Source organism: Balaenoptera musculus, chromosome 1 (assembly GCF_009873245.2).
Source record: "Balaenoptera musculus isolate JJ_BM4_2016_0621 chromosome 1, mBalMus1.pri.v3, whole genome shotgun sequence".
Taxonomy (NCBI): domain Eukaryota; kingdom Metazoa; phylum Chordata; class Mammalia; order Artiodactyla; family Balaenopteridae; genus Balaenoptera; species Balaenoptera musculus.
Genome location: NC_045785.1, coordinates 16109041 through 16136146, shown reverse-complemented (window position 1 = coordinate 16136146; position 27106 = coordinate 16109041). Strand labels below are relative to the sequence as shown.

The following is a 27106-nucleotide window of genomic DNA, read 5'->3' as shown; positions in this document are numbered from 1 at the left end:
ATTCTTTTTCATAGTCTTTAGCATTATGGTTTATCACAGGATATTGACTGTAGTTCCCTGTGCTATACAGTAGGACCTTGTTGTTTATCCATTCTATATATAATAGTTTGCATCTGCTAATCCCAAACTCCCAACCTAAATGGACTTGTTTTCCTAATTTCCTTTTCAGATTTATTGCTAATGTATAGAAAGAACTAGTTTTTATGTGTTTATTATTTATACTGTAACTGGTGAATTTGCTTATTACTTCTAACAGACTTTTATGAAATCTTTAGGGCTCTCTGCATAGATCATGCTGTCTATAAACAGAGATAATCTTTTTTTTTTTTCCTAATTTGGATTCTTTTTATTTTTTTTCTTGTCTAATTGCTCTGGATAGAATTTCCAGTACTATGTTGAATAGTTGTGGTGTAAGCAGGCATCTTTGTCCTATTCCTGATCTTAAAGGAAAAGCTTTCAGTCTTTCACCAATGAGTATGATGTTAGATGTGAACTTCTCACGTATGGCCTCTATTATATTGAAGTAGTTTTCTTCTATTCCTAGTATGTTGAGTGTTTTTATCATGAAAGGGTGTTGTAGTTTATCAGATCGTTTTTCTGCATCAGTTCAAATGATCTTGTGGTTTTTTTCTCTTCATTTTAGTGTGGGGGTATTATATTGATTTATTTTTGTTTGTTGAATGAACCTTGCATTTCAGGAATAAATCTCACTTGGTTATGGTGTATAATCCTTTTGATGTGCTATTGAATTCTGTTTGCTAGTATTTTGTTGTGGATATTTACATTAGGGATATTAGTCTGTACTTTTCTTGTATTGTTTTTAATCTGTCTTTAGTATCAGGATAATGTTAGGCTCATAGTATGAGTTTGGAAGTGTTCTCTCTTCTTCAGTTTTTCAGAAGAATTTGAGGAGGATTGTTGTTAATTCTTTAAATGTTTGGTAAAATTCACCAGTGAAACCATGCGGTCCTGGGCTTGTCTTTGTTGCAAGGTTTTTGATGAGTAATTCAGTCTCCTTTCCAGTTATAGGTCCGTTTAGTTTTTCTATTTTTTCATGGTTCAGTTTTCATAGGTTGTGTGCTTCTAGGAGTTTGTCCATTTCATATAGGTTATCTAGATTTTGGTGTAAAATTGGTTATGGCATTCTCTTTATAATCCTTTTTATTTCTGTAAAATCAGTTAAAATGTCCCCATGTTGATTTCTGATTTTATTTATTTATCTCTCTTATTTTTCTTTTTCTTATTCAGTCTAGCTAAAGTTTTGTCAATTTTGTTGACCTTGGTTTCATTGCTTTTTTTTTCCTATGGTTCTATTCTGTATTTTTTTTAATTTTTATTTTTCTAATTTTCATTTTATATTGGAATATAGTTGATTAACAATGTTGTGTTAGTTTCAGGTGTACAGAAAAGTGATTCAGTTATACATATACTGTGTTTTTTAAAATCTGCTTTAGTGTTTATTATTTCCATTTTTCTAATAGCTTTTGGTTTAGTTTGTTCTTCTATTTCTAGTTCCTTAAGGTGTAAAGTTAGGTTGTTGATTTGAGATTTCTTCTTTTTTAATGTAAGCAGTTACAGCACTAAATTTCCCTTTTAGCGCTGTTTTTGTTGCGTCCCATAAGTTTTGGTATGTTGTCTTTTCATTTTCATTTGTCTCAAGATATTTTCTAATTTCCTTTGGCATTTCTTTGGTCGTTTAAGAGTGTGCTATTTAATTTTCACATCTTTGTTATTTTCCATCTGCTATTGATTTCTTTCATTGCATTGTGATCAGAAAATATAGTTTTAAAAATTCATTGAAAATTGTCTCGTGGCCAAACTTATGGTCTGTTGTAGACAATGTTCCGTGTGCACTTAAGAAAACTATGTATTCTGCTGTTGTTGGATCACATGTTTTGTATGTCTTTTAGGTTCAGTTGGGTCTACAGAATTGTTTAAGTCCTCTATTTGTTTATTGATTTTTTTTCCCCTCTGGTTCTTCTATCCATTACTGAAAATGGGGCTTTGCAGTCTCCTACTGTTACTGTAGAACTGTCTGTTTCTCCCCTTAATGCTGTCAGTGGCAGCTTCATAAATTTAGGATCTCTGATATTTGATGAGTATATAAGTGTTGTATCTTGGCAAATTGACATTTTCTCATTATATAATGCCCTTTGTCTCTTATGACAATTTTTTACTTAATGTGTGTTTTGGCTGATATTAGTATAGCCATCCCTGCTCTTTTTTGGTTACTTTGCATGGGATATCCTTTTCCTTCTTTCAGTTTCAATCTGTGTGTTCTTAGGTCTAAAGTGAATCTTTTGTAGACAGCATGTCATTGAATCCTGTTTTTTAGAATCCATTCTGACAACCTGTCTTTTGATTAGATGAGTTTAATCTACTTATATTTAAATTAATTACTGGTAGAGAAGGACTCACACTTGTCATTTTGTTGTTTATTTATGACTTATAGCTCTTTTTTGTTGTTTTTGTTATTGTTAAATCATTTATTCCCTTACTACCTTGCTTTGTATTTAGTTGAGTTTTCATAGTGACATGTTTTAATTCCCTTCTCATTTCCTTTTGTATATATCCTATGGATATTTTCTTATTGGTTACCATGGGGAGTGCATGAATATACAGTTGTAACATTCTATTTTAAACTAATAACAACTCAACTTCAATTACTTACAAATACTCTATACTCCTTTACACCTATGCCTCCTCCCACTTTATGATATTGATGTCACAAATCGCATCTTTATATATTATGTATCCATTAACAAAGATTTATAATTACTTTTATGCTTTTGTCCTTTAAGTCCTATAAAATAATAAAAAGTGGAGTTATGAGTCAAAATGAAAATAATACAAGTTTTAAAATTTACCCACATATTTCCCTTTACTGGAGAATTTCATATTTTTGTATGGCTTCTGGTTACTTTCTAGTGTCCTTTGTTTCTAATTTAAAGACACGGCTTAACATTTCTTGTAGGGCAAGTCTTGTGGTAATGAATTCCCTCAGGTTTTATCTGGAAATTTCTCCCTCATTTTTGAAGGACAGTTTTGTGGGATATAGAATTCTCATTTGACAGGTGTTTTTTCTTTCCCCCTAACAGTTTGGCTATAATATGTCTGTCTTGGAGTTCATTGAGCGTCTTACATTTGTATGTCCTTGTCTTTCCTCAAATTTGGGACATTTTCAACCATTATTTTTTCAAATAAGCCCTCTACCTCTTTCTCTCTCTCTTCTCCTTTAATGCACATATTGGTTTGTTTGTTTTTTTTAGTTTTTTTTTTTGATTTTTGAATTTTATTGTATTTATTTTTTTATACAGCAGGTTCTTATTAGTCATCAATTTTATACACATCAGTGTATACATGTCAATCCCAATCGCCCAATTCAGCACACCACCATCCCCACCCCACCGTGGCTTTCCCCCCTTGGTGTCCATACGTTTGTTGTCTACATCTGTATCTCAACTTCTGCCCTGTAAACTGGTTCATCTGTACCATTTTTCTAGGTTCCACATACATGCGTTAATATACGATATTTATTTTTCTCTTTCTGACTTACTTCATTCTGTATGACAGTCTCTAGATCCATCCACGTCTCAACAGATGACTGAATTTCGTTTCTTTTTATGGCTGAGTAATATCCCATTGTATATATGTACCACAACTTCTTTATCCATTCATCTGTCGATGGATATTTAAGTTGCTTCCATGACCTGGCTATTATAAATAGTGCTGCATTGAACATTGGGGTGCATGTGTCTTTTTGAATTATGGTTTTCTCTGGGTATATGCCCAGTAGTGGGATTGCTGGATCATATGGTAATTCTATTTTTAGTTTTTTAAGGAACCTCCATACTGTTCTCCATAGTGGCTGTATCAATTTACATTCCCACCAACAGTGCAAGAGGGTTCCCTTTTCTCCACACCCTCTCCAGCATTTGTTGTTTGTAGATTTTCTGATGATGCCCATTCTAACTGGTGTGAGGTGATACCTCACTGTACTTTTGATTTGCATTTCTCTAATAATTAGTGATGTTGAGCAGCTTTTCATGTGCTTCTTGGCCATCTGTATGTCTTCATTGGAGAAATGTCTGTTTAGGTCTTCTGCCCATTTTTGGATTGGGTTGTTTGTTTCTTTAATATTGAGCTGCATGAGCTGTTTATATATTTTGGAGATTAATCCTTTGTCCGTTGATTCGTTTGCAAATATTTTCTCCCATTCTGAGGGTTGTCTTTTCGTCTTGTTTATGATTTCCTTTGCTGTGCAAAAGCTTGAAGTTCATTAGGTCCCATTTGTTATTTTTGTCTTTATTTCCATTACTCTAGGAGGTGGATCAAAAATGATCTTGCTGTGATTTATGTCAAAGAGTATTCTTCCTATGTTTTCCTCTAAAAGTTTTATACTGTCCGGTCTTATGTTTAAATCTCGAATCCATTTTGAGTTTATTTTTGTGTATGGTGTGAGGGAGTCTTCTAATTTCATTCTTTTACATGCAGCTGTCCAGTTTTCCCAGCACCACTTATTGAAGACACTGTCTTTTCTCCATTGTATATCCTTGCCTCCTTTGTCATAGATTAGTTGACCATAGGTGCGTGGGTTTATCTCTGGGCTTTCTATCTTGTTCCATTGATCTGTGTTTCTGTTTTTGTGCCAGTACCATACTGTCTTGATTACTGTAGCTTTGTAGTATAGTCTGAAGTCAGGGAGTCTGATTCCTCCAGCTCCGTTTTTTTCCCTCAAGACTGCTTTGGCTATTCGGGGTCTTTTGTGTCTCCATATAATTTTAAGATTTTTTGTTCTAGTTCCATAAAAAATGCCATTTGTAATTTGATAGGGATTGCATTGAATCTGTAGATTGCTTTGGGTAGTATAGTCATTTTCACAATATTGATTCTTCCAATCCAAGAACATGGTATATCTCTCCATCTGTTGGTATTATCTTTAATTTCTTTCATCAGTGTCTTATACTTTTCTGCATATAGGTCTTTTGTCTCCCTGGGTAGGTTTATTCCTAGGTATTTTATTCTTTTTGTTGCAATCGTAAATGGGAGTGTTTCCATAATTTCTCTTTCAGCTTTTTCATCATTAGTGTATAGGAATGCAGGAGATTTCTGTGCATTAATTTTGTATCCTGCAACTTTACCAAATTCATTGATTAGCTCTAGTAGTTTTCTGGTGGCATTTTTAGGATTCTCTGTGTATAGTATCATGTCATCTGCAAACAGTGACAGTTTTACTTCTTCTTTTCCAATTTGTATTCCTTTTATTTCTTTTCCTTCTCTGATTGCCGTGGCTAGGACTTCCAAAACTATGTTGAATAATAGTGGTGAGAGTGGACATCCTTGTCTCGTTCCTGATCTTAGAGGAAATGCTTACAGTTTTTCACTGTTGAGAATGATGTTTGCTGTGGGTCTGTCGTATATGGCCTTTATTATGTTGAGGTAGGTTCCCTCTATGCCCACTTTCTGGAGAGTTTTTATCATAAATCGGTGTTGAATTTGTCAAAAGCCTTTTCTGCATCTATTGAGATAATCATATGGTTTTTCTTCTTCAATTTGTTAATATGGTGTATCACATTGATTGATTTGCGTATATTGAAGAATCCTTGCATCCCTGGGATAAATCCCACTTGATCATGGTGTATGATCCTTTTAATGTGTTGTTGGCTTCTGTTTGCTAGTATTTTGTTGAGGATTTTTACATCTCTATTCATCAGTGATATTGGTCTGTAATTTTCTTTTTTTGTAGTATCTTTGTCTGGTTTTGGTATCAGGGTGATGGTGGCCTCATAGAATGAGTTGGGGAGTGTTCCTCCCCCTGCAGTTTTTTGGAAGAGTTTGAGAAGGATGGGTGTTAGCTCTTCTCTAAATGATTGATAGAATTCACCTGTGAAGCCCTCTGGTCCTGACTTCTGTTTGTTGGAAGATTTTTAATCACAGTTTCAATTTCATTACTTGTGATTGGTCTATTCATATTTTCTATTTCTTCCTGGTTCAGTCTTGGAAGGTTATACCTTTCTAAGAATTTGTCCATTTCTTCCAGGTTGTCCATTTTATTGGCATAGAGTTACTTGTAGTAGTCTCTTAGGATGCTTTGTATTTCTGTGGTGTCTGTTGTAACTTCTTCTTTTTCATTTCTGATTTTATTGATTTGAGTCCTCTCTTTTTCTTGATGAGTCGGGCTAAAGGTTTATCAATTTTGTTTATCTTCTCAAAGAACCAGCTTTAGTTTTATTTATCTTTGCTATTGTTTTGTTTGTTTCTATTTCATTTATTTATGCTCTGATCTTTATGATTTCTTTCCTTCTACTGACTTTGGGTTTTGCTTGTTCTTCTTTCTCTAGTTTCTTTAGGTGTAACGTTAGATTGTTTATTTGAGATTTTTCTTGTTTCTTGAGGTAGGCTTGTATAGCTATAAACTTCCCTCTTAGAACTGCTTTTGCTGCATCCCATAGGTTTTGGATCATCGTGTTTTCATTGTCATTTGTTTCTAGGTATTTTTTGATTTCCTCTTTGATTTCTTCAGTGATCTCTTGGTTATTTAGTAACGTATTGTTTAGCCTCCATGTGTTTGTATTTTTTACGTTTTTTTCCCTGTAATTGATTTCTAATCTCATAGTGTTGTGGTCCGAAGAGATGCTTGATATGATTTCAATTTTCTTAAATTTACTGAGGCTTGATTTGTGACCCAAGATGTGATCTATCCTGGAGAATGTTCCGTGCGCACTTGAGAAGAAAGTGTAATCTGCTGTTTTTGGATGGAATGTCCTATAAATATCAATTAAATCTATCTGATCTATTGTGTCATTTAAAGCTTCTGTTTATTTATTTTCATTTTGGATGATTTGTCCATTGGTATAAGTGAGGTGTTAAAGTCCCCCACTATTATTGTGTTACTGTCGATTTCCTCTTTTATAGCTGTTAGCAGTTGCCTTATGTATTGAGGTGCTCCTATGTTGGGTGCATATATATTTATAATTGTTATATCTTCTTCTTGGATTGATCCCTTGATCATTATGTAGTGTCCTTCCTTTTCTCTTGTAACAATCTTTACTTTAAAGTCTGTTTTATCTGATGATAAATGAGTATTGCTACTCCAGCTTTCTTTTGATTTCCATTTGCATGGAATATCTCTTTCCATCCCCTCACTTTCAGTCTGTATGTGTCCCTAGGTCTGAAGTGGGTCTCTTGTAGACAGCATATATATGGTTCTTGTTTTTGTATCCATTCAGCAAGCCTGTGTCTTTTGGTTGGAGCATTTAATCCATTCACCTTTAAGGTAATTATCGATATGTATGTTCCTGTTACCATTTTCTTAATTGTTTTGGGTTTGTTTTTGTAGGTCCTTTTCTTCTCTTGTGTTTCCCAGTTAGAGAAGTTCCTTTAGCATTTGTTGTAGAGGTGGTTTGGTGGTGCTGAATTCTCTTAGCTTTTGCTTGTCTGTAAAGCTTTTGATTTCTCCAGCGAATCTGAATGAGATCCTTGCCCGGTAGAGTAATCTTGATTGTAGGTTCTTCCCTTTCATCACTTTAAATATATCATGCCACTCCCTTCTGGCTTGTAGAGTTTCTGCTGAGAAATCAACTGTTAACCTTATGGGAGTTCCTTTGTATGTAATTTGTCGTTTTTCCCTTGCTACTTTCAATAATTTTTCTTTGTTTTTAATTTTTGCCAATTTGATTACTATGTGTCTCGGCGTGTTTCTCTTTGGGTTTATCCTGCATGGGACTCTCTGCGCTTCCTGGACTTGGGTGGCCACTTCCTTTCCCATGTTATGGAAGTTTTCAACTATAATCTCTCCAAATATTTTCTCAGGTCCTTTCTCTCTGTCTTCTCCTTCTGGGACCCCTATAAAGTGAATGTTGTTGCGTTTAATGTTGTTCCAGAGGTCTCTTAGGCTGTCTTCATTTCTTTTCATTCTTTTTTCTTTATTCTGTTCCGCAGCAGTGAATTCCACCATTCTGTCTTCTAGGTCACTTATCCGTTCTTCTGCCTCAGTTATTCTGCTATTGATTCCTTCTAGTGTAGTTTTCATTTCAGTTATTGTATTGTTCATCTCTGTTTGTTTGTTCTTTAATTCTTCTAGGTCTTTGTTAAACATTTCTTGCATCTTCTCCATCTTTGCCTCCATTGTTTTTCCAAGGTCCTGGATCATCTTCACTATCATTATTTTGAATTCTTTTTCTGGAAGGTTGCCTATCTCCACTTCATTTGGTTGTTTTTCTGGGGTTTTATCTTGTTCCTTCATCTGGTACATAGCCCCCTACCTTTTCATCTTGTCTATCTTTCTGTGAATGTGGTTTTTGTTCCACAGGCTGCAGGATTGTAGTTCTTCTTGCTTCTGCTGTGTGCCCTCTGGTGGATGAGGCTCTCTAAGAGGCTTGTGTAAATTTCCTGATGGGAGGGACTGGTGGTGGGTAGAGCTGACTGTTGCTCTGGTGGACAGAGCTCAGTAAAACTTTAATCTGCTTGACTGTTGATGGGTGGGGCTGGGTTCCCTCCCTGTTGATTGTTTGGCCTGAGGCAACCCAACACTGGAGCTTACCTGGGCTCTTTGGTGGGGCTAATGATGGGCTCTGGGAGGGCTCACGCCAAGGAGTACTTCCCAGAACTTCTGCTGCCAGTGTCCTTATCCCCATGGTGAGCCACAGCCACCCCCTGCCTCTGTAGGAGACCCTCCAACACTAGCAGGTAGGTCTGGTTCAGTCTCCCCTGGGGTCACTGCTCCTTCCCCTGGGTCCCCATGCACACACTACTTTGTGTGTGCCCTCCAGGAGTGGAGTTTCCCCCAGTCCTGTCGAAGTCCTGCAATCAAATCCCACTAGGCTTCAAAGTCTGATTCTCTAGGAATTCCTCCTCCCGTTGCCGGACCCCCAGGTTGGGAATCCTGACGTGGGGCTCAGAACCTTCTCTCCAGTGGGTGGACTTCTGTGGTATAAGTGTTCTGCAGTCTGTGAGTCACCCACCCAGCAGTTATGGGATTTGATTGTACTGTGATTGCGCCCCTCCTACTGTCTCATTGTGGCTTCTCCTTTGTGTTTGGATGTGGGGTATCTTTTTTGGTGAGGTCCAGTGTCTTCCTGTCGATGATTGTCCGCAGCTAGTTGTGATTCTGGCGTTCTCACAAGAGGGAGTGAGAGCATGTCCTTCTACTCCTCCATCTTGGTTCCTCTCTCCTGGAATAAGCACATATTGGTTTTTTGATCGGGTCCCTTATGTTCCTTAATCTCTGTTTACTTTTTTATTATTTTTTTTTTGATTTTCTTCTGGAACTCGATAATTTCAAAGGTTTTCTCCTCAAGGTCACCAGTTTTTTCTTCTGCCTCTTTGAGTCTGCTGTTGAACCTTTCAAATAAATTTTTAAAATTCAGTTACTATATTTTTCTACTCCAGAAATTGTTTGCTTGTTTTTACAATTTCTGTTTCTTGGTTGCTATTCTCATTTTCTTTTTATATTGTTTTTCTAATTTCCTTTAGGTTTCTGTGTTTTCCTGTAGGTTTTTGAGCATATTCAAGACAGTTGTTTTAAAGTCTTTGTCAGGTAACTACAAAGGCTATGTCTCTTTGAGGTCGGTTTCTAGAGATATATGGTGTTCCTTTGAATGTGCCATGTTTCCCTATTTATTTATATGCCTTGTAATCTTCTGTTGATAATTGAGCATTTGAAAAAACAGCCATACCTTCCAGTATTTGAAAACTGGCTTCTTGCAGGGGAAGACCATCAGCCATCATTTTCTGTGCATACGTCTTCCCCGGGCTTGTGTGTTTGGTTTCCCCCTAATTCCACTGTATACATGGCTCCTTTTAAATGTTGTAATTGCTCAGTCTTACCCTGGCTTCTTCTCAAGGCCTTATATGTTCTGTTGTGTTCTCCTGCCTGTAGTCTCTTGCCCCAGGTGCCTGCAGGTCTGAAGTCTTCCTGCAGCTCGCATGTAGTTCAACAGGTGCCACTCCTTTCAGGGACCCAATCTTATATCCAACCTATGTCACTCTTCCCATCAGTGGTCTGAGTCAGGTGAGACAGAAACCAACCCCTCAGTGAGCCCCCAGACAAGCCAGAATGTTACAAACAAGTTGAGCCTTTTTCTTTCTGTTCTGAAGGAGGAACTGGGAATTGGGTGTCTTCCTCCAGATTGTGCCATGCCAGGTAGGGGTTGGGCAAGGACAGGCAAAAACACCACTACATTTCCTATTCTTTTGAATGTGGTTATGTAGAGCTCAGGAAGAGACGGTTTTTGAAAGATTGAAGGTTCCTGGAGGCAGTGCGGATGGAAATTATTTTAGGTTCACAGTAAACCACATTAATGTGGAAATTTGGGAGAGTGAAAACAAACTGTCCCTCAGCCATCAGGAATGGAAAGTTTTGTTTTGTTTTGTTTTGTTTTGAGGAAAAACTTAAGGATAGGGAAACAAAGTGAATGTTTAATATTTTAATAGCAAGAAATAAAGGAAGATCCCTTTCAGCTCTCGTATTGATCTAGGTCAGCGTTCTCAAAACTTTTTGATTCAGGACTTCTTTATACTCTTAAATAAAAATCTTGGGGGTTCTCAATATTTTGTCTTATATTTGTTAATATTTACTGTATTAGAAATTAAAACTGAGGAATTTAAAAATATTGTTTTAAAATAAATTTAAACCTATTTTTGTAAACCTGAATAACACATTTTTATGAAAAAATATTTTCTGCAACAAAAAAAATTGATGAGAAGAATTGTATTATTCAAAGCTTTGCAAATCTTTTTAATATCTGGCTTAATAGAAGTTAGCTGGAATCTTATATCTGCTTCCGCACTTGACCTGTTACAGTGTTATTTCAGTTGAAGTATATGAGGAAAATACAGTCTTACACCGGGATGTAACTGGGAAAAGGAGGCGTATTTTATACAGCCTCTTCAGAAAGTTGTGGTTATTCTTTGATACTATACCAAACTCAAAAAGTGGTAGTGGGCTTCCCTGGTGGCGCAGTGGTTGAGAATCTGCCTGCCAATGCAGGGGACATGGGTTCGAGCCCTGGTCTGGGAGGATCCCACATGCCGTGGAATGAGTAGGCCCGTGAGCCACAGCTACTGAGCCTGCACGTCTGGAGCCTGTGCTCCACAGCGGGAGAGGCCGCGACGGTGAGAGGCCCGCGCACCGCGATGAAGAGTGGCCCCCGCTCTCTGCGACTGGAGAAAGCCCTCACACAGAAACGAAGACCCAACACACCCAAAAATAAATAAATAACTAAATTTAAAAATTTATAAAAAAAAAAAAAAGTGGTAGTTTCTTAAACGTTAGTTGCAGTATGGAATCTGAATCCATATTAGTGAACTTTTGGTACTCTGTTACATTAAAATCTATTGGCCTATCTTGCACTTGAATTAATTATATACTTTGTATATCATCATGCGTGGGTCATTTGAAAAATATTGCTTGACTGAGTTATGTGGATCTTTCACGTACTGTTTATTATACAGTATAAAAAAATCACATTCTTATCTGGAAAGTCTACATGTTGGGAATATGCCAAGCTCATGGTGACAGTTAACACATTTTCTAAAAGTTGAATTTTCATTTGAAAGCTTGAATTTTATCATTGGTAACAAATACTTTTAATTTTCCTCGATATGATAAGTTCACTTTTTTCATTTTCAATAAAATGTCTGCCATGTACCAAGGTCTGCATAAGCATAGTTTGTCTCTTATTTATTCTTTCAAGTAAAATGGTGTTACATGGAAAAAGCACCTAGTTCAGCTTGTAACTTAAACAGTCTTATAAATGCTTTTTCTTGATATAACCTGCTAACCCCAATATACTGCAGAAGTGTTTCATTTGTTTTCTCTCATTTGGTCACACAGTATGTTAAAAAGACATGTTCTAAAGCTTCCTTACTTTGTGATGTCATTTTTATGACATCTCTATATGATCAAATTACAGAGATGGAGAATAGGTTAGTCGTTCCTAAGGGTTAGATGCATAAGAGGTGAAGGGAGAAAAGAGGAAGGAAAGAAGGTGCCTATGGCTTTTATAGGGTAGTGCAAAGGATCTTCGTGAAGAACCTTTTCTGTACTGTGACTGTAGCAGTGGTGACAGGAACCTATAAATGTGATAAAATTGCCCAGAACTAAATATACATGAAAATGTGTGTGCACGTAAAACTGGAGAAATCTGAATAAGGTTGCTGGATCATATCAGTGTCATTTTTCAAGGTTTGGTATTGTACTATACTTACATAAGGTGTTACCATTAAGGAAAACTAGATGAAGAGCATATGGAAACTCTTTGTATTATGTTTTAAACTCCACGTGACTCTATAATTATCTCAGAATAAAAATTAATGATTTTTACTGTCACATAAATGACATACTTAAGTACTCGCCCTTTTTTTTTTTTTTTTTTTGTGAGTGCATGGTGAGAATGTGGGAGTGAGGAATACAAGGACTGCCATTGGTTTCATTTTTACCAAGGCACCAGTAGTTTTACCCTTCTTGTTTTTCTGTCAGTGCAAATGTCAACACAACAACAGCTTGGCATTAATATTATGAGACTGTTTTCTCTCCCAGGCCTTCTCATCACTAGGGCTCTACAGTCCACATTCTGAGAATCAGTGCCATAAAGTTTTAGTCTTTAGTTAGCTGGGGAAAACAAGTACATTTGGCCCTCTGTATCTGCGGGTGCTGAACCTGTGCATATGGAGGGCCTGCTGTACTAAATAAACTGTTTTATATGAGACTTGAGCATCTGTGGATTTTGGTATCCACGGGGGTCTTGGAACCAAGCCCCGGAGGATAGCAAGGGACAACTGTAATATGCTTAAGACTGCATGTCCAGTTCAGTGATATGTCTCTGCTTCTCTCTCCAGCGTTTTATCTTGGACTCTTGCTTATGGGATGTTACTGTACTTCTGTAAAATTAGAGTTACATTTGTAAAGATATAAAAGGTAGACATGAGAAGAGTAAAATTTTGGAATTAGCAGCTTTCTGCCTCTGTGCTGTATAGTATGGTAGCAACTAGCCATATCTGGTTATTTAAATTTAAATTCTAAGTGATTAAAATGTGTATAAATAAATTTAAATTGGACCAGTGGTTATACAGTTTCAGTTTTGCAAGATGAAAAAGTTCATCACAGAAATTTTTATTTACACTGGTTGTGTAGCTCTCAGGAAGACAATTGTAAGAGGTTGAAGGTGCTTGGAAGCATTGCGGATGCCAATATGGTCAAAGTGCTGGTCTAGACTTTAAGGTATTATCTTTACTTCTCTGGCCAGATTTAGATGTCAAACATTTATTTGATAGAAGAGTTTCTCACTATTTATATCCTCTAATAGCCAGTTAATAAGAATGAAGGAACACATTTATGCATATATATGTATATATATATACACACACATACAGTTATAAAGAAAAATATTAAAACAAAATTGAGAACTTTTATAAATTTATAGTAATAGTCTATTTTAAAAAAATAATTGGTGTATCCATAGGTACTGTTTTTATTTAGATTTTAAAAGTAGAGCTTCCCTGGTGGCGCAGTCGTTAAGAATCTGCCTGCCAGTGCAGGGGAGAGGGGTTCGAGCTCTGGTCCGGGAAGATCCCACATGCCGTGGAGCAACTAAGCCCGTGTGCCACAACTACTTAACCTGCGCTCTAGAGCCCACGAGCCACAACTAGTGAAGCCCGCACGCCTAGAGCCCGTGCTCTGCAACAAGAGAAGCCACCGCAATGAGAAGCCTGCACACTGCAACAAAGAGTAGCCCCTGCTTGCTGCAACTAGAGAAAGCCTGTGTACGGCAACAAAGACCCAACACAGCCAAAAATAAATAAATAAAATTAATTTATTTTTTTAAAAAAAGTAATTCCCAGCTCTAAGATGACAGAAATAGATTTTCCTCTGGTACCTTTAAAGTGTCATGTTTTACATTCCAACATTTTTAATCAATCTGGAATTTTTTGGTATCATGAGTTGAGCGTATATATCCTCCTTCCCCCTAGACGATTATCTAGTCATCCCAACACAATTTATTAAGTAATTTAGGTATTTCTCTAGTGACTTGAAATACTACCAACATTCTGTACCTATATGTGCTTATTTCAGCATTCTCTCTCAATATCATTCTTTCCATGTCATTAAATGCTCCTCTGTATCTTTTTTAATGACTACAAAGGATCATACTGAGTAAATACTACGTACATCTATTATCTATCTCTTTATTGCTTAAATTGTGGATTTCTTGAAGCTTAAAAAACCAGTGAACAGGGCTTCCCTGGCGGCGCAGTGGTTGAGAATCTGCCTGCCAATGAAGGGGACATGGGGTCGAGCCCTGGTCTGGGAAGATCCCACATGCTGCGGAGCAACTAGGCCCGTGAGCCACAATTACTGAGCCTGGGCGTCTGGAGCCTGTGCTCCGCAACGAGAGGCCACTATAATGAGAGGCCCGTGCGCTGCGATGCAGAGTGGCCCCCGCTTGCCACAACTAGAGAAAGCCCTCGCACAGAAACGAAGACCCAACACAGCCATAAATAAATAAATAAATTTTAAAAAACAAAACAAAAAAACAAACCAGTAAACATATATTATTGGCCTCATTTAGGCACATAGCCCACAGCATAGTGTCTTTGTGTTACATTTCCATAAATATTGTTGATTTACTTTCATTGTGATTTATGAGACCATATTTCAGTTGTTTGCCAGAAATATTTAAAACTTTGCAAAATACAGACCTCCTACTGGATTTTCTGGTTTGCTTTACTATTTTCTATCACATGAAGGGAAGTTGAAGAGAAGGGAAGCTATCACAGAGTTTATCTTCAATGAGTTTTTATTATAAAAGTAATCAATTCTAATGAAAAAGGAAAAATACATATAGGCATACCACGGCAATATTGTGGATTTGGTTCCAGAACACTGCAATAAAGCGAATATTGCAGTGATGCAATTCACACAAATTTTTTGGTTTCCCAGTGCATATAAAAGTTATGTTAACACTATATATGATAGTGCATAAAGTGTGCGATAGCATTATGTCTAAGAAAATCAATGTATGTACCTTAATTAAAAAACACAGTGGACCCTTGAACAACTTGGGAGATTGGTTCCAGGGCCCACCACACATACCAAAATCCATGGATGTTTAAGTCCCATAGTTGGCACTTTGTATGCCTGGTTCCACATCTGCAGATTCAACCAACCACAGATTGTGTAGTACTGTAGTATTTATTTATTTCCCCTAGTTTTACTGAGGTGTAATTGACAAACAGTGCTGTATCAGTAGGGTGTACAGCATACTGATTTGACTTACATACATCATGAAGCACTGTAGTATTTATTGAAAAATATACGCATGTAATTGGACCCACACAGATCAAACCCCTGTTTTTTGAGGATCAACTGTACTTTATTGTTAAAAATGCTAACCATCATCTGAGCCTTCAGCAAGTCATAATCTTTTTGCTGGTAGAGGGTCTTGCCTCGATGTCGATGCTGCTGACTGACCAGGGTGGTGGCTGCTGAAGGCTGGGGTGGCCGTGGCAACGTCTTAAAATAAAACAACATTGAAGTCTGCTGCATCAACTGACTCTTCTTTTCACGAACGACTTCCCTGGAGCAAGCAAGGCTGTTTGATAGCATTTTACCCACAGTAGAACGTCTTTCAAAACTGAAGTCAGGGCTTCCCTGGTGGCACCGTGGATAAGAATCTGCCTGCCAGTGCAGGGGACACGGGTTCGATCCTTGGTCCGGGAAGATCCCACATACCACAGAGCAACTAAGCCCGTGCGCCACAACTACTGAGCCTGCGCTCTAGGGTCCGCGAGCCACAACCACTGAGCCCACGTGCCACAACTACTGAGCCTGCGCTCTAGAGTCTGCGAGCCACAACTACTGAAGCCCGCGTGCCTAGAGCCTGTGCTCCGCAACAAGAGAAGCCACTGCAATGAGAAGCCCGTGCACCGCAATGAAGAGTAGCCCCCGCTCACTGCAGCTAGAGAAAGCCCGCGTGCAGCGGCGAAGACCCAACACAGCCAAAAATAAATAAATAAAATAAGAATTAAAAAAACAAAATACTGAAGTCAGTCCTCTCAAAACCTGCCACTGCTTTATCAGCTAAATTTATGTAATATTCTAAATCCTCTCTTGTCATTGCAGTAGTCATTAGAGTCCATCTCAAGAAACCCTTTCTTTGCTCATCCGTAAGAAGCAACTCCTCATCTGTCACAGAGTTTTATTATGAGATTGCAGCAGTTCAGTCACATCTTCAGGCTCCACTTCTAATTCTAGTTCTCTTACTGTTTCTACCACATCTACAGTGACTGCTCCATTGAAGTCTTGAACCCCGCAGGAGTTGGAATCAACTTCTTCCAAACTCCTGTTACTGTTGACATGTTGACCTCTTCTCATGAATCACGAATGTTCTTCGTGACATCCAGAATGGTGAATCCTTTCCAGAAGGTTTTCAATTTACTGTGCCCAGATCCATCAGAGGAATCACTATCTATGGCAGCTAAATAGTCTTACGAAATGTATTCATTAAATAATACGACCTGAAAGTTGAAATTACTCCTTGATTCACGGGCTGCAGAATGGATGTTGTGTGAGCAGGCAGGAAAACATCATTAATCTCGTACATCTCCTTCAGAGCCCTTGGGTGACCAGGTGCATTGTCAACGAGCAGTAATATTTTGAAAGGCATCATTTTTTCTGAGCAGTGGGTCTCAACAGTGGGCTTAAAATATTCAGTAAACCATGCTGCCAACAGATGTGTTGTCATCCAGGCTTTGCTGTTCCATGTATAGAGCACAGGCAGAGTAGATTTAGCAGAATTCTTAAGGGCCCTAGGATTTTCGGAATGATAAATGAGCACGGACTTCAGCTAAAAGTCACCAGATGCATTAGCCCGTAACAAGAGAGTCAGCCAGTCTTTTGAAGCTTTGAAGCCAGACATTGACTTCTCCTCTCTAGCTATGGAAGTCCTAGAAGGCATCTTCTTAAATGGAAGGCTGTTTCATCTACACTGAAAATCTGTAGTTTAGTGTAGCCACCTTCATTCCTTACCTTAGTTAGATATTATGGGTAACTTGCTGCAGCTTCTACATCAGCACTTGTGGCTTCACCTTGTATTTGTATGTTATGGAGACATACAAATACAAGCCTCTTTCCTAACACCTCATGAACCAACCACCTCTGCTAGCTTCAAACTTTCCTCCTGCAAATTCTTCACCTCTCTCAGCCTTCAGAACCAAAGAGAGTTAGGACCTTGCTCTGGGTTAGGTTTTGGCTTAAAGGAATGTTGTTGCCGGTTTGATCTCTCCAGACCACTAAAATTTTCTCCATATCAGCAATAAGGCTGTTTTGTTTTCTTATCATTCGTGTGTCCACTGAAATAGCAGTTTTAATTTCGTTCAAGAAGTAACTTTTCCTTTGCATTCACAACTCGGCTAACTGTCTGGCGAAAGAGGCCTATCTTTCTGCGCATCTCAGCTTTCGACATGCTTTCCTCGCTAAGCTTAATCATTTCTAGATTTTGATTTAAAATGAGAGGCATGGGACTCTTCTTTCACTTGAACACTTGGAGGCCAACGCAGGGTTATTAATTGGCCTAATTTCAATACTGTTGTGTCTCAGGGAATCGGGAGGCCCGAGGAGAGTGAGAAAGATGGGGAACAGCTTGTCAGTGGAGCAGTCAGAATACACACAGCATTTATGGATTAAGTTCGCCGACTTATATGGGTGTAGTTCATGGTGCCCCAAAACAATTATAATAGTAACATCAAAGATCACTGATCACAGGTCACCATAGCAAATATAATAATAATAATGAAAAAGTTTAAAATATTGCGAGAATTACCAAAATGTGACACAGAGACATGAAGTGAGCAAGTGTTACTGGGAAAATAGAGTTGATAATCATGCTTATATAGCACAGGGAACTATATTCAATACCTTGTAATAACCTATAATGGAAAAGAATCTGAAAAAGAATATATGTAGATACATATAACTGAATCAGTTTGCTGTACACCTGAAACTAATACCACATTGTAAATCAACTATACTTAAAAAAAAAAAAAAGACATGCTTGATGCAGGGTTCCTGCAAACCTTCAATTTGTAAAAATCAAAGTATCTGTGAAGTGCAGTAACACCCAGCACAATAAAATGAGGTGTGCCCTTAATACAGAGTATATAAAATAAAACCTACAAGTTGTATCCTATATCCCCCTTTCAATTCTATTTCTGCAAAGTAGCAATTTTAAGTTTGCTATATGTCTTCCTAAGACATCTTTGAGTATACTATTAGCATATATCAAAAAACACTACAGAAATAGGATTTTTATTCTTACTAATTCTATGATTTGCTTATGTCACTTAATATTATAGATATCTTTCCATGACAGTGTATGTAGATTTACCTCATTCTTTCTTAGCTCAAAGACTACACTACGTTCTCTCTTAGACTGACTATAGCTTACTTTAACCTCTCTCTTATAAATGGAAATATGGAGTGCTTCTTTATTTTTTGCCATTATGAATTTATCTTTAGGGTCAATTTCTTGAAATGGAATTGTGGAGTAAAAGGATAAGCTTATTTAAAATTTGGTAAGTATCACCTGATAGCTCTTTGAAAGGCTATGGCTACATAATTTTTAAATCAGATTTATGTGTGTCCGCACACATGTGCACAATATTGAAATTAGTCTTTACGGCAGTATTTATTTAAGGGGAAGTGAGTGTTTTAAGAGAAATAACCTTTCATCTCCGTGTCATATGTGAAGTGCTTAGAATGGTTTCTGAAACATATTAAGAGCTATCTAAATGCTATAATTATTTTTGTTTGCTTAATTCCCTTCTATTTTGAAAATTGAAAATCTTATTAATTTTTTCACATATCCTTATTTTGAAAACCGTCAGCATCTGTACCTAAGTTGCTGTTAGTGTGTTCTGTGTTGTAATGGGATTCACCCTCAGATTTCTATCTTTAATTGTCACAATCACTGTTTTTTAAATAGTTATTATGGACTTAAAGGTTATGTATGCAGTACAGTGTGTTTTGATTGGCTTGTCTTCCTTCACTGGCATTCCGTTAACAGATAGTCAGTTACCACCATTTGCTAGTTTTTGTTGTTACCTCCAGTTAATAAAAAAAGTCAGTGACTTAAGAGAGTTCATTGAAACTTGAAAGTAATGATGAAAATGAGAATATGTCTCTACTTGTAAACTTGTACAGTGAACTGGATTGCCATTTAAATATAAAGCATTCATGTATATAGTCTTGGAGAAGTAAATCTTTGTGATAACTTTGAAGGTATTTGAAAAGGAAAGTACAAACAAAATCTATGATGACTATCAAAATGACTATCTATCCCTAGTTCTCTATACATTTGATGTTATGAAACATGTTCATAGAATGTTCCCATTAAGGCTTTTGCAATGTTTTTCAACAAAGTGTAATAGTATATTGAAGAAGTTACTCCAGAATAATTTAATCAATAAACTTGGTTAATCATGTCATTAAATGCAGAGAAGAGAGGAAAAGCATAGAGGCATCTTTCACAGTTGTACTCCCTGCCTCAACAACAGGTACAAGTCAAATCATTCCTTGAAATTTCTAAAACCAGTCACAAAGAATGGACAGATTCTCTACAAGAAAGCTGAGTGAGCTATTGGCAAAATTTCTTTATCAATGCACCTATTAACATATTGCAAATGGGAGACTTCCCTGGTGGCACAGTGGCTAAGAATCCTGCCAACGCAGGGGACACGGATTCAATCCCTGATCCGGAAAGATTCCCTCATGCTGCAGAGCATCTAAGCCCGTGCGCCACAACTACTGAGCCTGTGCTCTAGGGCCCATACACCACAACTACTGAAACCCGCGTGCCCTAGGGCCAGCGTGCCGCAACTACTGAGCCCGCGTACTGCAACTACTGAAGCCCACGCGCCTAGAGCCCGTGCTCCGCAACAAGAGAAGCCGCTGCTATGAGAAGCCCGCGCACCGCAATGAAGAGTAGCCTCCTCTCACCGCAACTACAAAAAGCCCGCGCGCAGTAAGGAAGACCCAAGGCAGCCAAAAATTAAAAAAATAAAATAAAAAATAAAGAGGACCCGAGTCCGTTAACAACAACAACAAAAATATATATATATATTGCTAACGGCACAATGGCATACATTGTGAGAGAGGAATCACATCCATGTGTGGCAGTCATCAGATGTTATGCTTTGCATTCAGGTGAAACTGCTTGTGTACAGAGTATGCATCAGCTCTTCGCATACATACAATTTAAATATGAGAAGAAGTACTTGATTATTTTTTGTCTGTTTAAAAGAGTAATTCTAAGCTAAAGGAAAATAAATTCTTTGTTTTATTAGTATTCATTTTGAGAGCAATGATAGAGTTTCAATATTGATAGAGCACCAGCTATGTGTGGACAGTAAGGGTGGTATTACTGAGTGAAAGAACTTGAGCCTGGATGTTAATTCACATACTTCTTTTGCAGTTAGTTGTGTGTTTACTTATATGGCTCTAGTGTTGAAGATACTGGTGAAAAGTTTGAATAAGATCAAATATGGCCAGCATGCACATTTTTAGCATCTTCTGTGAAAAAAATTGGCTGCTGTTCCTTTCTGTAATACACTAGTTATGAGAGGGCTAAGTTCTTATGCAACTTTTTGAAGTGTAGAAAGAGATTACATTTCTCTGTGTTTTCATAAGGGGTACATCTCAATGCTGTATTTATTATCTTGACAGCCAGAAGTTTATGCTTCAGTATACCACCAACTAACTGTTGAGAATAAAGTACAGTATTCCCCCCTTATCTGCAATTTCACTTTCCAAGGTTTCAGTTAACGGTTGACTGCAGTCAACCACAGTCTGAAAATACTACATAGAAACTTCCAGAAATAAATTATTCATAAGTTTTAAATTGCTCACCATTCTGAGTAGTGTGATGAAATTGCTTCTCATCAGGAGATTTAAGAAAACTTCTAAAAAAGCTGCACTGATTCTGAATTGCTGGATATTGTGATAAAGATAAGTTTTTAAAAGTAGAGCTGTAAACCACATTAATAAACACTTTCCTAAACTTTTAAACTCCTTGAATTTGAGTTACTATGCCATATTTACTCACGTTATGATATTGTTCTTGCCATTCTTTGACAGACCCCTTATCCCTCTGGACAGAATGCAGGTCCAACCACGTTGGTATACCCTCAAGCTCCTCAGACAATGAATTCACAACCTCAGACCCGTTCTCCGGTAAGTAAGCAGAAACTTGTTCTAGATAATATTCTCCACCTAAGTTTGTGTTTGGAGTAGCTTAGGTTCTTTTGGCTAATATTTTTACTCGATTTTAGAAAATTTTTACCAAAACAACTTTTAAAATTATTATTACTATTATTATTGGATAGCATTGCATTTTCAGACCTTTCCTATAGGAATAATTTGAATTTATTAAGAACAAGAAGAAATGGAGCTTTTTATCTTTTACTTTTCTGTGTCATTCAAGTTCTGGTTGCATTCAAGTTCACTTCATCTCAGCTCTTAATTTGTTATTTGTACTGTTCAAAATTCAGGAGAAGTGTAAAGCATGATTTTGAAAGTAAATTAAATTTCATTAATTGGACTCTGAAATTCCAGTGTTTTGGGAAGTATGACTTCTGAATCGTTGTTACTAGATCAGTTCTAACTATTTGACTGTGTGGACATATGCATGACTTACACCAATAGTGTATTTATTTCTTCAGACGGTAAATAAATTGTCATACAAGTGTAAATGCTATCATCCTCTTTGCTCATCTTTTACATGGATTGCAATAAGTATTGCAAAGACTGAGAATTTACTCAAGGTTCATCCTTCTGTTTCACAGAAGTGTACAGTGGCTTCAGCTGTCCATTCCTTAGAATGTTGTTTCCTGCCCTGCATGATTAGTTTTTGCTAGAAGGTGCTTCTGTAACATCTCACATTGTCTCTCACACCCCTACTTGTATCTCAGCTCTGTGTTTTCCTCAGAATACAGGGATCTTCTTTTGGTTCTCCACCTTTGCTGTTTTGCCTGTAGTACAGGAATATTTCATTGCATTAGCTCCTGTTCATTTGGTTTTATGCATGAATTTAGGAATATTGAAATATGTGATAGAATTGCTCAAAGAACTAGGAGATCACAGACTTCACCAAAATGTAATCTCTTTCTTACCCTCCTCCTACCTTCCTTTTCCCTATTGCCCTCTTCTCCAATACCTGTTCTTAGATCCTGGTTCTTCCCAGGGGGTGGAACCATTCTAAGGAGGTGGGACTTTGGTCCTAGTTGCCTGTTTGCTTGTCTGGGTTTTTTTGTTTGTTTTTTGTTTTTTGGGTTTTTTTGCCGAAATGGTCAACAAGATGTCTGATGCAAGTTTTGTTCTGAGAGTGGTTTGGGAATGTGAACACTTGACTACTTGGAGTGGGCCTGAGATCTCACCAGATTAATTTAGATAGGCCCCGGTTCTAATCATTAAACATGGAACCTTGTGGTAAGCTCTTATTGCAAAGGATTCTGTGGCCCTTTTTTACCCCTCTACCCCTTTTATAATTATTGGGGGGAAAAAAAAAAGAATTAAATTTACATGGTTAGAACTGGCGCAAAACCTGACTGAAGAGCTGCATCTCTAAACCAGTTTTTTTGACAGCCCAGCAGAACAGTGCCAATACATTGCACAGACAACTGGAAGAGGAGGAAGGTTTTGGAACAGACTCCCGTTTACAGGTCCTTGGCTGGAAGAGGCTGGATAAAATACTGCATTGTAAGCAATATAACAAACTGTACTTCTTGCAGGCAGTGGTGCCTCTGGCACTCATTATTTTTGACCACATCCATTTATTGGCTGATGAACACAAATGCACTGATTGCTTCCTCTCTGAAAGTCTAACCTAGCATGGCAGTTTTTGCCAGGCACAGTGGGGAAAAGAATAACAAATTGGGTGGGTCTTCTCTATTGGGAATTAGACAGGAGTAATTTGGGGTTTAGATTCTTCTTTATTTTAAACTTGAAGAGGGATATCCCTTTCAGATGAATTTGATTTTAAAAGATAAATTTCAAGGCTTCTTTTTCCCTCTTTCCATTTTATAATTGAATATCAAGGGGAAAACTGTCTATAGTTGTCAGCCATTTTTCTGTGGTCATAAACTCTTCAGACACTATCCTCTATGCAATTTTTACCATCTGCTCTGCTAGTGACCATTACCACCCCCATTACTAAAAACCACACACATAACATTCCATTACGTACCCCAAAACAAGTGCAAGACTAGCAGACCCCACACTACTCTTGCTTGTTGTTTTGGGTCCAGTTTTCTTTGCTTCATTTGTGTTGGTGCTGGGAGGGTGAAGTTGGGTTTGGAATTTGGCAGGATTGCATTTCTTCTGACATCCCAAGTTGCCATAGTCTAGTCTCATCCATCCCACAGCTGTCCCAACTGGTGAGGAGAGGTAAGCTGTTGCACTAAGGAAGGGACTCTTCCCATGGCTTTGTAGAGCAGCTAAAGCTTACTCCGTTCTATTTCTGCATTAATGGGCCATTGGCAATTGCACAGTTTAGGCTTCTCTGTTCTTCCCTGGACAGCTGCCTTTGCAATCCAACTGGCTTCAAGTGGCCCCCCTCCCTCCTTGAGGTGATCTTTGTGCCTGTATTTCTACTTGATACTTAGTATCTTAGTTAAATTTATATTTTTGAAAGTCTTGTTTAAAAGTAAAAAAAATAGTGATAAGCTACCTATATGTTCCATTTTCTGGTTGTATTGGAACTCTTTAAACTGTAATTTGTTTTTTAATAGCTTCCAAAATAGTGAAACTATTGAATGCTTAATCGGGAGAGGAGGACAGTTTGGCTTTTGCAGTAACCTGTAACCATTGGTTATTTTTATATTCTGTGGTGCTAAGTGCCAAAGTTATATCAATATATGTTGGCCATGCTCAGTTACAAACTGTGCACAGAAGAGTGAGTGAGTGGGTGGGTGGGTGAGTGGGTGGCATTAACATTGGATCCAAGTTCACAGAAGACTGCTTTCCTTAATATCTACAGTCCTCACCATCTTAAAGACCCCTCTTTAAAAAAAAAAGAAAAAGAAAAAAGAAACAAAAGTTTCTATTTTTAATATGAGCCAGCAGCGACTACAGTTTGTTCTGTTGCTTACAGTTACCCATAGGATTAAGACTATTGTCATTACAAATGAAAAACTCAATAGCCAATGGTGACTAGTGCAAAATAGACTAGGGTACTTTCCCACTAACTTTTTTTTTTAATATATGTGTAATTTTATAAGGTACTCCTCTTGCTCATAGAAAATTCTCTTTTGACTGGAACATTCCAAATATATAAAGTTTCAACTTTTATTTTAGAGCCTTAGAAATGGGGCCTTTCTGTGGAACAGTGATAAGACAGGTACTACTGTACTAAGGTTAATTTTTTAACGTGGCCCTTCTCTCCCATTTCCTTCAAAAGTGTCATGAAGAAACATCTCACTTCTACCCCCCGCTCCACTTTAATACCACCTGGGTGGTATTAACCTATTCTTGAAGCTTGATGTCCATAGTAGAGGTTTGATCTGTGTTCTTTTCATAGTTGGAAAACTGAAAATATAAGACATCAGTTTCTTTGAAGAGAAAATGTTCTGCAAGAACTGTAGCCGCCATTATCGTCATTCTGAAAAACTATTTTACAATGGTTGTTAGCAGATATAATGGCTGGCTAACACCCTTTAATCGTACAGGTCATGGAGAGCTCATTAAGTTGTACTGAATAACTTCAAAATATGTTAAGGTACTTTTCATTACTTGAATAATAGGTATATATTTTAGCTTCTAAGGTAAATTCTTGATAGAGCTGTCTTCAGTCATTTCCTACATTGTGGCTTGTGACCCACTGCAATTTCTTGAAAATTTTTTATATTAAATAATGGCAGTGGAGGAAATAATTCCAAATCTCTTGCATATGCTATTGTGGGTAACTTAAATTCTGAGTATGAGGGTTTGTTTCTTAGTTCATCTTCAGTCTGGTTTACCCATTATAATGAGCTAACGGAAGGAAGGCTCAAACAACTGAAGGAAAATATGTATTTTAGCTCTTTAAATGTTTTAAGTAAAATCTTATAAGGTTTGCATTCAAAACTGCTTACTAAATATTTTCTGTTAACTGTTAAAGAGGGTGGTTAACGTTTCAGTAGTTAATGTGTAGGTAGCCAGTACATGACTCTGCGTGCCCGAATAATTCCTCTGTTCTTTTTAGTAAAATCACTTTGGAAGCCCAGTTTTGCTCTGATGAAGAATTATTTGATCTTAGAGATTTTGTATTTAAAATTTGATGGGTGAAAAAGCTTTTTCTTCCATTCTAAGTTAGTGAAAGTAAGAGTTGGAATATGTATTATCTGCTTTCAAGTACTCTATGATTTAGCTAAGAAGTTAGGTTTTCTTTGGCTTTTATTCTCAATATCAGATAGCAGTAGGTACATGTATACAGTCTTGTGCTGTTGTGTATAAATAGTAATTGAGAGATTTGACTTCTTTTACTCTTTTTTTCTTCTTGAGCTTATAATAGTACCACTTTGATTACTCACGTTACAGAATGATGTTCTTTACTACTGTTTGCTTTCATATGCCTGGTATTAAACATTACTAGTAAATTGAATTTAAATATATATAATTATTTATATATTTACATATATTTATATATCATACATATATTTTACATATATTTATATATGCTTATATATTTATAATAGATAAATTTTAATCTTTAAGTCCAAGAAACAAAGGAAGATACTGAAATTTCCATTTCATGTGTGAGATATCCATTTAACTTAAGTAAATTTGAAATCCATCCTATTACATTCTTTATTTCCTGCTGGACATTATAATTACCTCCTGGCTATTTCTTGTAATGTAAAAGCATTTCTCATTCCCTCTAGTTGTATCAGTTGCATAAGCATAGTTGACTTTTCATATGTTTGTCTTAATATAACCACTTAGTGTTTCAAACTTTCTTTTGCTTTATTTTAGGGTTTAAAAAAATTCCTTTCAGAGAAGCACCTATATGTGCCTAACAGCTTAGCTGTTTCTCTCCCAGCTGATAAATGGCAAACTATTTCTGGTAGAGGTGTTAACCTCTTGACTCTCAGTACCTGTCTGTCACTGTCCTGCAGCAAAGCTTTGACTGTTTGTGTTTTTTTTTCTTGTGGGTTTTATTTCTTTTGGCATAATGTGTGACATTTTGGTTTTTGTTGTGGTGTTTCTGACTCTTTGTGCCTTTCCTTTTGTGTTTGTTTTCCCTCCTTTTCTCAGTTTGCAGCGGGGCCTCGACCTGCCCATCATCAGGTACTGTACCCTTGCCCCTTCACTATTACCCTTAACTAATAGGTGGGGGCTTTAGTAGTTTCTGACTCTTAGAATGCTGCCATTCCATGGACCCACTCAAACTACTCTTTTCCGGAGTAGCTTCGGTCTGAGGTAATACAGTTCTTTTTGTATTTCACAGCATTTTGTTATTAACAAACCAATTTCCTTCTGTTTATTACACAGTTTAAAAATAATAGAGTTTTTTTACTTTCCAAAAAATAATTGCTCTGAATTTAGAGGACCTTGAAAATGTTTAGATATATTAAGCCCTTACAGATTTTGTGGATACCTGTATTAAGTTTAAATTTAACTGAATGGAATAGGCAACATTCTAAGGGTTTTCTGTTAACATCCTGATGTAACTTGTATTGATGTGTATAAAATAGCATTAGTATTTCTAAAACCACTTAATCTCAGTTACTAACTTAGACCTAATAACAGATTCATTAACAATAATATACATTCATTTGCTGCATAGAACTATCTTTATTCTTAGGATATATAGAAAATAGATACCTTATTTAATTTTAATATTTTTAGCCTATTTGTTCTTTTTGAAGTAATTGTATAAATTAAAATTTCAAAAATGTATATGCAGACACTAGTTTACTTAGCAGGAATATACTAGAAGGGATGGTTTGGGAAAAAGAAAAAGACTTGCAGGGTTTTTTCCCCAAAGTGTTCTGAAACATTTTCGCATTCTATAGTAGAAAGAGCCTACTAAATTCTAAATCTGATAGATCTGGGTTTATATTACCAGTCTAC

At 37.0% G+C, this 27106-nt stretch overlaps 1 protein-coding gene across 7 annotated transcripts in view; it reads left to right on the top strand.

The window, feature by feature from the left end:
* Positions 1-27106, top strand: part of EIF4G3 (eukaryotic translation initiation factor 4 gamma 3) — a 391513-nt gene that overhangs the window by 177841 nt on the left and 186566 nt on the right. For 4 of the 7 annotated variants that reach the window (XM_036862726.1, XM_036862727.1, XM_036862724.1 and 1 more), the window contains 3 exons: positions 21134-21229; positions 22640-22753; positions 26288-26320. In XM_036862726.1, coding sequence (XP_036718621.1) covers positions 21134-21229; positions 22640-22753; positions 26288-26320 — 243 coding nt within the window. The remainder of the gene's footprint in view (positions 1-21133; positions 21230-22639; positions 22754-26287; positions 26321-27106) is intronic. The other 3 variants (XM_036862729.1, XM_036862728.1, XM_036862730.1) reach the window with 3 other exon arrangements.